We start from the raw sequence: 13,878 nt of genomic DNA, 5'->3' as shown, positions 1-13,878 counted from the left end.
CCCTATCTTCAGACCTGTGAGACTTCAGTTAGGCAGTGTATTTACAATGTATAAAGATAGACAAGTTTTGATGTAATTATATGATAAAATGCTTTAAAAAATTACATATATTATCACATTTCTTGTTTGTTTAGAATATGTATTTAATAGATAGTTAGGATAAATTATTGGATCACATTTATTCTGCAAATAGGCCTTTTACAAGAATTGAATTAAGTACATCTGAAATTATCCCATAATTTAGCAACAGGTTGCTGAGGGCATTAAATCAAATAATAAGTGTATTTCTTATTTCCAAATAAGTCTTCCATTTAAAGTAAAAAATATAAAAATAATTTTTACTGGAACCATCAAGGTACTTTTATCATTAACAGGAATTGGAATCAGAACCGGAAATGTTAAATTCCTTACGATTCACATCCCTAGTTGTGTAATTGTGATTGACATGATTTCTCTGTGTGATAGATTGACCAAGACTTCACAATACTCTTTGGAGAGGACATATCAAGCAAGTTCATTACAAAATGGCCAACATTCTACAAGCCTAGGATAATATCAGACTCTAAAAACCTACGCCCTGGTGCACATGTGGATGACCTTCTGTCTGCTCAGCAGGACTCTGATTATGGTAATTGTACATGGTTTTGTGTGTGTGTGTTTTTTTTTTTATGTTTAACTGTATACTCATGGGGCGTGTTGAAATTGTCTTCCACTAGGATGGGACAGTGACGTGGCAGCTATCCTTTTGCTGATTCATCTCTTGCCTCCAACTGTCAAAGGGAGGAAGCCTGGGAAAATCAGTGTCACTGAAGCTGCTGACCGTGTGGTCAAGTTCATGAAGGTATGTCCTAGAAATCTTCTAACCTTATTTTAGCTTGAATGTCTTGTCCGACAACAGTAAGTCTAGTCTAGAAGCGCTTGCAAGAATATGCAAGTCGGAGTACTGAAGTTGAGGCCTGCGTTTCCACGGGATACCGATATAAGGGTTGAAGGCTAAAACAGGCGATACTTTCATAAATTAAATACTAATAATATTAATAAGATGGCATTTCGTGAGATGTGCGTGATGTATTATTTTGTAATCGTTTTTTAGGCTCCTGCATCACAGTGCATTTGCTTCATTGTCTGTGCAGATGTAAGTTGCAATGTAAAATGTATTTTGTCGATATAGCTGATTATTGAAAAAGGTTATTAAAAAAAGCACTTTATTTACCAGTGATCAGCTCTTTCAGCTCCCGCAGGTCACCTAAAAATATTATGATAGGATCGTTTGAACAAACAAGGTTTTATTCAACAATTTATTTTTTTTCTCCATGAACATTCTTGGTACATTGGTAATATATTGCAGTGTTATTTATTTCTCTGTAGATTTCCGTACAATATGTTTGTATTAAATGTGTTCAATTATCCTCAGGATCCCAGCTTCGTTAGCAGAATCAAACAACACCTCAAACTTTTTTTTGTCAGTTTCAGTGATGAGATCAGCGGTTTAATCATGTTTGGTCATTTTTAATATTTGAGCTTAACATTCTGTCAGAACTAGTGCTCCCTCCGATTCTTGGGTCCACATTTTTTCCTGGTATATAATAGCAATAGATAAATGATTTTGCCTTGTCCATTTATTTTTGAGCTCCCAATTCCCACTGCTGACCCCCCCCTCAAGCAATTTGGCTGGCGGTTGCTCTCTTGCTTGTCAGGAAGGTGCACACATCTGATGAAAAGATGTCTAGATAGCAAGCTGGTTTGAAATCTGTTATAGCGACCATTGGTCATGAGATCTGCGACTTTGAGCTTGAGTTGTGTGCACTAGGCTTAAAGCAAACTTAAGTTCACCTCTCATAGTGGTCTTAGTTTGGTTCACTGATATTTTTGGTGTCACAGGATGGGCCATTTCAACAATGTAACAGACAGAGCTGTCTTTAGTCAACCGTGTACATGTGCCCCCCCCTCCTCTCCTTGAAGCTGGGGAATAGAATAATATTTGTGAAGGGATGGGAAATGTAATATTGATCTTTTGGGTTATATCGGGATACGACAAAATCGTCATTCCAAGTACAGTGTGAAAAACAATTCCGAGTAAACTTCCCATCACCTCTAAAGGAATGCAATGTGAAGGTTGTATAAGGAAAAAAAAAATAGCTTATTTTTTACCCAGGAAGTAGTTGGGACAGTTGACACATTAAAAGTTTTATTTAAAAAAAAATAAAAAATCTTTAACAACACTACCAAAATGGATAGCACGCACAACAATGCCGCTACACCATGGCCTGCCATCTTGATTGTTTTGGTTGAATAGATCACATGACAACAAATAAGTCATCGTTTTCCAATGTCTCCATTTTTTCAGTCCACATAATAGTGAGAATACAGTGTTTTCAAATTTATACACTTGGAAGTGCGTTTTGGAAAAGCTACATTTTCGCTAGACAAAAACGCTATCTCAGAGAAAACTTGATGTGTAATCAAACGAAAACCGTTTTAGTGTGGACATGTTTTAAATATTTCCTGTCTTTATCTCTTAGGTAGGAATGAGCATTGGGACATTCCTTGACCAAATTGGATCATCACAGCCTTTCCTTCTCTGTGTTGGGGAAAAGAGGAGTAATATCCAGAAGTTTTACATCATCCTGGACCAGAAGGCCATCCCCTGCATGACGCAGACAGCTGTTGCAGCCTTTGATGAACTCTTTAAAGTGCACTTTGTTTTTGCTGTATCCTACGATGAGGCCTTATGCAACTTCTACACATTCATTCAAACAACCGTGTATGGAATTGATGTGGGGACTACCAAGGAAAGTCCAAGGGTCAAGGAAATCAGAGTGAGATTTCATAACACATGACACAATATTTTTTGCCGTCTTGCGGATACACGTAGTCATGTTACATTTTCAAGTTACACCACAGAAGTTGTGTGCGTTATATAAGTTTCATATTGGTTTGTACCAAAGGCATTTTTTTGCCTTTTTAAAATGTGGTGAATTTGGGTGTCCATCAGTATTTTACACATTTACGGATTCCAGGAACATTTAGGTTTGCATGTGAACTGTTGCAGCCTCAGGTACCTTTGACAATTTGGGCAGCGGTTATGTTGTTCCTGTTTCTGACTCTTCAACTGAGGATCCTTCTCTCAATTTAGGCATCTACTAGATACAGTTTAAGTCAGAAGCTTCCATACACCTTAGCAAAATACATTTAAATTCCTGACATTTAATCGTAGAAAACATTCTCTGTCTGAGATCAGATAGGATCACTACTGTATTTTAAGAATACATTTCAGCTTTTATTTCTTTCATCACATTCCCACAATGATCAGACATTTACACACACTCTGTTAGTATTTGGTAGCATTGCCTTTAAATTGTTTAATTTGGGTCAAGCGTTTTGGTTATCATTCCACAAGTTCTGCCCACAAGTTTCCTATCGGATTGAGGTCAATGCTTTGTGATGGCCACTCCAATGCCTTGAGTTTAATGTCCTTAAACCATTTTGCCATTTTTAAAGTAGCAAGCACTTCACAATGTTTTTGAATGTAAAGTGCATGAGATGTGTTAGTTTAACGACACTACCCATCATAGGAGAATTTACTTGCTGCTAACATGGAAAAAGTTCTCCTTGGGAAGCTTGATAATATCACGTCGGAAAGTAAGAGGCGGGTAAATGGGAAAGGGTGGCGGAGGCTGTCTCCGATGTGCCCAACTCCGATAGGGATGTCGATGGGGTGTGAAAAATTAAGTCTCAGCTTTCTAATGTTATAATTATTATGTTTCTATGAACTAAAGATCGTGGAGAGAGAGCGCTATATACAACGCGTCCATTAGCATGATCGGTCACCACTTTAATAAGCTTCAAAACAACATTTATTGTTTGAACATTGTTTGAAAGCTGAAAATAAAATCATAATTTAACAAAACAGTCAACAAAAGTTTTTTGGTCTAAAATCACATTTCTACGTAAACAGCCCATTGCGACCTGAGACTAAACATGAAAACCCCATTTAATTCATTAAACACGTTTAGAATTTAAGACAAATGTTAGGTTATCCTAACTTTAAGATGTTATTTACAACGATTTTTATATTTTCTTAAGAACAATCTTCCATTTATAAAGTTAGACATGAAGAATAAAATGTTAGTTAAGAAGAAATTTCTTAAGAACATTTCGTAAATCCAGACCCAGGAGTCTAAAAAAGTACTATTCGATGTTTAGTTGGTTCAGTGGTTGAACTTGTAAGTGACACTCAAGGAAATCCATTTGCATTCCTTATTACTGAAACTAAGAGGCAGAAACACTGAAGAAAAAATGGTTAATTGTTGCACTGCTAAGATAAAACTAACGTTATATCAGCCAAATTCCTGACAATGACAAATGTAAGTGCCCATTTTAGGAACCCTTGAGTCCATGTTGACCAACTCTGAACCTTGCGACTGTTTCCAGCAAGAAAAGATGAATCAAGATGACATTTACAAAGACATTAATGATGGTTCATACTTCAAAAATCATGCATAGTTTGCACACGAAGAACATGCTCTTTAGATTCAGGTGTTTCCAGAAAGACAATCCATTTATTCGGAAGCATTACGTGATGATTCATTATGTTAGGTGTATTAGGAAAAGAGGTCTTCTTCAAGATGTATAAAGAATAATTAAAAAAAAAAAAAAACGTAACCCAAGCACTGGTAAAGAAATATCAGAACAATTTGGCTTTTCATCGGGAAACTTTAGATTTCAGTTTGGTCTTGTTAAGGAAGTCTCAAATTGCAGACTAAAGGGCATTGAGGTTTTAACCAAAACTTTGAATGTGTCAACTGTCCCCACTTCATCCAGGGTAAAAACAAACAAACAAACAATGGAACTGATTATTAAGTTGCAATGTATTTCTGCTCTACTGTTGAATAAAATATGCCTGTTTTCAATAAGATTATTGTGAAGGATTTGCAAGTATTCCTTTTGACTTGTAAGGTTATTACAATGAATTTAGATCAGCGTGTGAATGAACTCTGTATTGTGGAGGTAGATTGTTGTTTTTTTTTACTGTCATTTGTGGGGCTGATTTGATATATTATAGACCTAATAAAAGGCGATTTTCACATTGAACCTACATTGTGCCTTATTGCAGTTTTGTTTCAAAGTGCAAATATCTGAAAATCTGAAAAGTTGTAAATGTGCAAGTTAATTGTTGTGTTATTATTAAATGTGGTGTGAATAAAACTGTTTATAATTAAACATTTTCTGCCATTTGTAGTATAAAATACAAGTAAGGTAGGGAGCAACTCCAACGTTATTGGTTTTAAAGGGACAGCCAAAAATGAAAATTATCTCATCATTTACTCACCCTCATGCCACACCAGATGTGTATAACTGTCTTCTGGTGAAATATCCCTTTAACACCCAAAAGTGCCAAACTTATTTATCAGTATTTCAGCATTTTATTATTGTTTTATTACTATAACTATACTGGTGTTGGAGTAAAAACTAACTTTAACTCTGTACTCCAAGACTAACACCCATGTAATGTGAAAAAACAATGTTAAGTGTTGAATAGGGTTAACTTTTACTAATAAAATGTTGAACGAAGACAAAACCCAATGTTAAATTTGACAATGTGGGTGTAAAATTTAAAACTGGCAATTTTGTTACATATCAAGAATGGACTTTTGCACTAGTAACGAAGTAATTATTAATATAACAAAAAAAAGTTTTACTAGTATGAAGTACATAGCTGAATGTGTTTGAAATGACAACTAGTAAAACATTACAGATATCTGTAATTGTGTTTTGAATAGGAGTGAATGACAGATCATTATGATATTTTACTACTAGTAAAAATACAGTTACAGATATCAAAAATTACATTTACATTTAATATATCAAGTATGGGTATTCCCATGAGTAATGATGTCATATTTATATCAAGAATGTATGTTTTTATCAGTGCAAATTTAATAAAACAATTAGCACTTTCACTAGTACTAATTCCATTGCTGATATTAAGAATTAATTTAATATAAATGTAACATTTTAAATGCAATGAATTTTTTGTGAACATTTTAATCTTGATATCTCTAATTCATATCCTATAGATGACTAAACTTCAAAAAGGCTTGCAATCAAACAGCTGGTATTAACTCTTGAAAATATTCTGATATACACGTGTTATTTTTTGCATTACAGGACCTGCTGCGGCCAGCAATGACAGATGTGTTGCCAAGACTTCTGATGATTTTATCACATACAGGCTACCTTCAGGTGACCAAGTGCAGCTGAACAGACAACTGAGACAAGTTGAAAAAGTAACTCTCGATGGAAGACCTTCCACATATAGAGACAGTACAAGAGAGTTACATCTCAACACTACCCATAACCAGACAGTTTCACACGAGAAAAAGTTTGAGTGCGTATTCTGTGCAAAAGCCTTCAACAAATTAAGCTATCTGAAAGTGCACATGAGGATACATTCTGGAGAAAAACCATATGTCTGTTCAGTTTGTGGTAAACGATTTGCCCAGAAAACATACCTCAGAATACACCAGCGCACTCACTCTGGTGAGAGGCCATACACGTGCATGGAGTGTGGCAAGAGTTTCTCTCAAAAGAGTTCTCTTAATGTACATCTCCGAAGCCACACTGGAGAAAAGCCTTATAATTGTGTCGAATGTGGTAAAAGCTATGCGTACAAATATGGTTTTAATTCTCACCAGTGTTTTAGTTAGACTAATTCATACTGAAGTAAATTATTACTGGGTTTTATCTTGTATTCTGAAACTCAAAAACCAAAGTTCAGTCATGAACTCTATGAAAGATTTTAGCATGTTAACTCAGGTATGATATATTGAAAGGATATTGGTCTTGGCAAACTAGATCTGCTACACTACTGCTGCTGCAGAGCAAGAACCGAGCCTTGCTACTGCTAGAACAAACACAGACATACTGATTTAAGCATGTGGACATGATGCCAAATTACTAACAGATAACAAGCTCAAAGAACCTATCAGCTTGTGCCACATAGAGCTTCATGACTGAACTTTGGACATTTAAAGGGATAGTTCACCAAAAAATTTTAATTCTCTCATAATTTACTCATCGCAGACGTGTATGACTTTTGTCTGGAGAACACAAATTATGAGTTTTAGAAGAATATCTCAGCTCGGTAGTTACAATGCAGGTGGATGGGTGCCAAAATATTTACGCTCCAATAAACACAAAAAGGAAACATAAACGTAATCCATAAGACTCCAGTGCTTGAATCCATATATTCTGAAGTAATATGATGTGGGTGAGAAACATGTCCTTTTTTTTTTTTTTTTTTTTTTTAAGTTAAAGTGGAGATTGACTGAGTAGGGAGGAGAATTTACATCCATCCATCCATCCATCCATCTTCAACCGCTTATCCGAAGTCGGGTCGCGGGGGCAGCTGCTCCAGCAGGGGCCCCAAACTTCCCTATCCCGAGCCACATTAACCAACTCTGACTGGGGGACCCGAGGCGTTCCCAGGCCAGTGTGGAGATGTAATCTCTCCACCTAGTCCTGGGTCTTCCCGAGGCCTCCTCCCAGCTGGACGTGCCTGAAACACCTCCCTAGGGGAGGCCAGGGCATCCTTACCAGATGCCCAAACCACCTCAACTGACTCCTTTCAACGCCAAAGGAGCAGCGGCTCTACTCCGAGCTCCTCACGGATGACTGAGCTCCTCACCCTATCTCTAAGGGAGAAGCCCGCCACCCTTCTGAGGAAGCCCATTTCGGCCGCTTGTACTCACGACCTAGTTCTTTCGGTCATGACTCAACCTTCATGACCATAGGTGAGGGTAGGAACAAAAATTGACCGGTAGATCGAGAGCTTTGCCTTCGGCTCAGCTCTCTTTTCGTGACAACGGTGCGATAGAGCGAGTGCAATACCGCCCCGCTGCCCCGATTCTCCGGCCAACCTCCCGCTCCATTGTCCCTCACTCGTGAACAAGACCCCCAGGTACTTGAACTCCTTCACTTGGGGCAAAACCTCATTCCCTACCTGGAGTACGCACTCAATCGGTTTCCTGCTGAGAACCATGGCCTCAGATTTAGAGGTGCTAATCCTCATCCCAGCTGCTTCACACTCGACTGCCAAGCGATCCAGTGAGAGCTGAAGGTAACGGACCGATGATGACATGAAGACAACATCATCTGCAAAAAGCAGCGATGAGATCCCCAGCCCACCGAACCGCACACCTTCCCCACCCCGACTATGCCTCGATATCCTGTCCATAAATATCACAAACAGGATTGGTGACAAAGCGCAACCTTGGCGGAGACCAACCCCCACATGGAATGAACTCGACTTTGTGCCGAGGACCCGGACACAGCTCTTGCTTTGGAGAACTTTTATGCTGAGTAGTTTTTGGAGTTTAAAAATTTTGGCACCCATTCACTTGCATTGTATGGACCAACAGAGCTGAAATATTCTTCTAAAAATCTTAATTTGTCTTCTGCTGAAGAAAGAAAATCGGACACATCTGGGATGGCATGAGGGTGAGTAAATGATGAGAGAATTTTCATATTTGTGTGAACTATTTCTAAGTGTGTTACAGTAGCCTAGTTTCCATCCACTTTTCATGCTATTTTGTTATCAACAAAGTGAAAATATGTAAAGAAAAAGTTTGGGAAATGTGACGTCTTCTGCCTGTTTCCATTCAAATGGCCTTTTATAGATAAAAATGGTGTGCGTGATGATGTCATGCCTAAAAAAACACTTTGTTGCATAAGTTTTGGTTTATCGCAAAATAAATCTGCCCTGAAGCCGTTTCCATACTGAAATGTGTGTTTATCGCTAATTCGCCTCACAGATGTCCCTGCTTAATTTTGGTAAAATGGGAGATTATTGAGACAATTCATTGAAATGAGACAGCTTACTGTCATTTTAATGAACAAATAAAAGCAATCAGAAGAGGAAGAATTGCAATTAAAAGGGAACAGTTGCCCTTCTGATAGGACTGTAATATCGGTCCTGATGTTGCCACCGGTTCTGACCCGAAAGTGAATCATCATGGCCCTGTTCAAGCTGGCAACCTGCACTAAGTAGTGGGGGAATCTTTTGGTCTCAGAATAAGGACCACCCATCGATGTGTATATGCTGTGTGCACAGCTATTAAAGAACAACTGATGTGTTGTAATATCAGTGATTACATATGATACATTCATGATATTCAATATTTTGATCAATCATCTAATCTAAAGCATTTTTTCATCTACAGAACTGGATAAGGCTAATTTAAGTTTGTGTAAAGAAAAGGTCTACAAATAAATGTTTTTCTTTTGGTAATTAATAATTAAATAATTTTAATAATTCATTTGGTATTTAATTTAATATAGGGAATTTTGCTGACATTTTTTCAAAGTATAAACAATAATTTAATAGAATTGGGCTGTTAGTGTTCCAACAAAGCACACTGATGTTTTTCTTCTATGGTATTGTGTATTTATTTTTAATATAAAACATCTTTATGCACAGAAATGATATGTTTTTTGTATTATGGTTTAATTCCGTGACTGCCGTCTATTATTTTGAATAGTGTGGAAAAGCAACTTCAATAAATAAATGGATAATTACGATTGGAGTAAATTCTGTCATGACACTAAATTTTTGCGTTAATGCCAATTTTCCAAACCAGTTTTTCTCGACATCTGAAGTATCGACATACAGTTTATGGGCTAGAGTTAAACAGAAAAATATTATGTCGACTCTTGTGAGATTTTAGCAATAATTTGCATTTCCATCAGATTTATTTTGATGCACTAAAACTTTTTTCACCAAAAACCCTTTGATGGAAATGTAGTTATTTTTTCACGAGTCCTTAAAAAAACATTGCTGATGTTGGATTAATGTCGTTTAAGTTTCTTTATGTTGGTTCACAGTCCTTAAAAGGAATATTCTGGGCTCAATACAGGTTAACCTCAATGCACAGCATTTGTGACATACTGTTGAATACTACAAAAATGAATTTGGACTTGTTTCTCCTTTTATAATAATAATAATAATTAAACAAAAAGCAAAAATCGAGGCACTTTGCAATGGAAGTGAATGTAAATAAAAAATAAATAAAAATAAATTGATCAATTGTCACACATTATACATACATTTCTGCATATACATTGTGAAATTATTTATTTTTCACATATCCCAGCTAAGCTGGGGTCAGAGTGCAGGGTCAGCCATGATACGGCAACCCTGGAGCAGATAGGTTCAAGGGCCTTGCTCAAGGGCCCAACAGTGTTGTCGGGGCTCGAACCCCTGAACTTCTGGTCAGTAACCCAGAGCCTTAACCGCTGAGCCACCACTGAATGTGGCCAATTGTTACATTGTCATGGCAAAAAGTTGAAAAGTTACATTGGATATGACAACACAGAGAAAGTTAGTGATTTTACCACACATGAATCATGTTAACATGCATTTTGTTTACATATTGTGTCTATACTTTTGAAACCGATATTTTAATGTTTACGAATTGCCCCCCATTCACTTCCATTGTAAGTGCCTCACTGTAACACAGATATGTGCAATTTTGTTTTTAAAGAAAAGTCTAAATTAACTTTTTTTGTATTCAACATTGTCAAAATTGCTGCCGATTGAGCTTAAATTGTATTAAACCCAGAATATTCCTTTAATGAATGTCTGGTAATGTTTTATACAGAAATGCAATTTATTAAGAAGCATCAAGATGTGCATATTCAGTTAAACAGATGGGCAAACATGATGTTCTTGAATAAAACTTTACAAAAAATTAGCGAAATAATGCAAACCATTCTTTTATTCATACTTCAGTATGGATAAAAATACCCAGAGTAATGGTTACATGTGCATCCTAGCGGACAGCTGGCCTCGAACAATCAACTTAAACATGAGGGAGAATTTTTATTTTTGGGTGAACTATCCCTTAAACATCATCCTAATATTTTTCAAAACATTGTACTGCTAATTTTTGTTCTACCTGATCAAATACGTAAATATGAATCCTAAGCACTTGAAACAAGGTCCTTTTCTTTTATATAAACTGCCACTAAATCAAAAATATATCATAAATAACATCATATCACCAAGAGTCTTTTCCAAGGACCAATATTACAGGCAAATATAACTTTATACGGTGACAGCTCATTTCTATTTTATACTTGACTTCCATGACTGTATGACAAAAGTCATATTCGAGGCTCAATGTGGTTTGGATTCTTGTAATTTTATCTGCCATGACATGCATACATATGTGCATACAAGACATAGAGTACCAGTCTGGCACACATAGAGATGTTCGGAGCTTGTGAAGGAAATGGAGGCTGAAACTACTTTCCTGGATGATGAGCCATTGTGCTCTGCATGCAAAAAGATTTCTGATGTCCCAACTGTGCTTTGTTGCCTCTCATGTGGCTGTGGCTTTTTCAAATCTTGCCTTTCACAGTTCTGGGAGACACAAAGCTCTCAAGGCTTTCTGCTTTGCAAAATAGAAACATCTGCTTCTCCTCAAAGTATGTGTGAGGGGCATGGGGAGAAGCTGACTGTCTTTTGCATTGGGGATCTATGTCCCATCTGTGCTTATTGCATCACATCAGGAAGCCACAGCAATCACAGAGTGTACCCCTGAAAGAGGTGCCGGAGGACTGAAAGGTAAGATAAATATTCACTGCATTGAGCATTGTTCTCAGAATTCATTTAAAAATGCTAATTTTCTTCAAACCACTACAAAACATAGTTACAGAAAATGAGCTCATTACAACATAACTACAAATTGTCCATTAAAATAACAGACACTTTGGGCAAACTACAGCAAATCCAACAATCCAGTAAAGAAAATAATCAACTACCTAGATAGGGTAAATTTGTCAATACAAACTTTGAAGTTGGTTTGAAAAAGCCTTGTTTGAATTTTTAAAATTTGATGATTATACAGACATATATTATATTATTACAGTAAGAAAAAAACAGCCCACTAGCTAGCTGGATAGTCAGACAGACTGTCACATAGATAGTCAGTAGTTGGATAAACGTTCAGATAGATTAATAGAGAGAGAGAGAGAGAGAGAGGGCAAATTAAAGGCCTTTTGATGGTTTGTTTACATTTGAATTTTTTACAGTTGGAGTTTGAATTAACGAGCATTCTGTGGCTCATTTTAAAATTCTGTCAATGTAAGTCTATGGGATTTATTTTTGCAATTTTTATCTTTTGCTGTCCAAAAACTCTAAATCTGGTCAGTCAGGAAAGACATTGCACACTATTCCAGAACAGTCTGAAGGTTTGTGCTGAGTTTAGTGAATGTAGCTTGAAAGCTCTATAACAGGGACGTACCATTCATATAAGCAAGGTAAGCAGCGCTTATCTAACAGAAGGGTGAAAAGAAAAATGACACTATGGAATATTTTAAATTTAATTGTTAATTTAACTCTGTTTTCATTCAAATTCGTCATCTTTCATCTCAGTTGAGCAGCACAGACAGTTATTAGTTTTTTCACTTTGGTGCTACCCTTAGGTATAAGCACTTAATGTTATGCTTGCTCTGATTCAAAGCATTGTCTACTGCCATTTCATTCAACTCTGTACATTCATTCAAAATCAATCACGCCCGCTACTACAAATGACCAAGGTAAACATGCTTACTAAAATGGGTAAGTCAATCAGAACCTTTAGTCACGCAATCTGATAGGCTAGATTTTATTTTTGCATCAATGCGTTCAAGTTCTCGTAACTAATGCGTAATTAAGTGCTAAAATTGATATAAGTGTAAGCATCAGCGACTTACAGGGATTTCACAAACTTGATTTCAATGGAATTAAGATATAGAGGCTATCGAAACTCTAACAAGCAGACGACTTTTACTACAAAGTGACGATGTTGTTAATTTGCAAGGAGAGATGCGTGGATTTTGTGTTCAAGTATAAATATCTGTGTTACTGATACTAGGTCATTGTTTCTGGTCAGTCTGAGGCTATGAAGTGGTGATCTGGCAATCATGTCCTCCTTGTGTTATATCTGTTTATAGTTCAAACGTTAGGTTAGTGTTAACATTTTTTATTAAGGAATGTGGACTGCCGTGTCTACATTACATTTGCCTTGTTCATTCAGGTCAAGATTGTTGTCTTTGGTGGACAGATTAGTTAATTGATGCAGTTCATTCCAGTGTTTCTGAACAGTGGGAAGAGTGTGAGGCCTATGATGTTGAAACACATCCAGCTAGTAACTGGTAATCTTTTTGTTTTATGTCTAAACAAGCACTTCTGGCACTATGGTTTATTGTATGATGTAATGGACTTAAACATGCTCGGGTCAATATGTGACAATCTTTAATTTGTTTGATATGAGCAATATTGCCTTCCTGAATTTAAAACAATTTGGTCATGAAGTTCACCACTGTAACAATTGTTTCCATTGACTGGTGGGTTCTAGGCCAAAAATAAATGTCAATAACAGTTCTGTGACATTATAAACTTGCTGTAAAACATGTTTTGGGCACAGCATTTAAACATTGTGTGACCTTCAGAACATTTTTTTTTTATCATTTTGGCTGTGTTAATGACAACGGTGTGTATTTTTGGGGGATTATTTATATTTCAACCTCAGTTCCTATAATACATTTATAATAAACTAAGGGCTGGATTGGTAATCTGGCATACCGGTCATTTTTTAAAAATTTTTACTTTACAATGTGTGGTGTTACCTTCGTTACATTACTGGGTTTAATTTGAATTAATGTGTAATTTATTGAGAGATTATTGAATGTGACTTTTACGAGAGCGGAAGTTCACATCTGCGTGCGATGAGATGCTCCCACTTGAGTGATGAGACTGTCACTCAAGTCATCAATGCTGCAGCATCAAACTCTTCAAGGTGAAACACTTTCTTCGATCCACACAGTGAAAAA

At 36.6% G+C, this 13,878-nt stretch overlaps 1 protein-coding gene across 1 annotated transcript in view; it reads left to right on the top strand.

Moving 5' to 3' along the window:
* Nucleotides 1-7,337, top strand: part of LOC127648415 (uncharacterized) — a 41,491-nt gene extending 34,154 nt beyond the window's left edge. The window contains exons 10-13 of the mRNA XM_052133084.1: nt 466-628; nt 717-841; nt 2,523-2,819; nt 6,172-7,337. Coding sequence (XP_051989044.1) covers nt 466-628; nt 717-841; nt 2,523-2,819; nt 6,172-6,264 — 678 coding nt within the window. The 3' untranslated portion in view covers nt 6,265-7,337. The remainder of the gene's footprint in view (nt 1-465; nt 629-716; nt 842-2,522; nt 2,820-6,171) is intronic.
* Nucleotides 7,338-13,878: the final 6,541 nt, after the last annotated feature.

The sequence above is a fragment of the Xyrauchen texanus genome, chromosome 8 (assembly GCF_025860055.1).
Source record: "Xyrauchen texanus isolate HMW12.3.18 chromosome 8, RBS_HiC_50CHRs, whole genome shotgun sequence".
Classification (NCBI taxonomy): domain Eukaryota; kingdom Metazoa; phylum Chordata; class Actinopteri; order Cypriniformes; family Catostomidae; genus Xyrauchen; species Xyrauchen texanus.
This window is presented reverse-complemented; position numbering and strand designations above follow the sequence as displayed.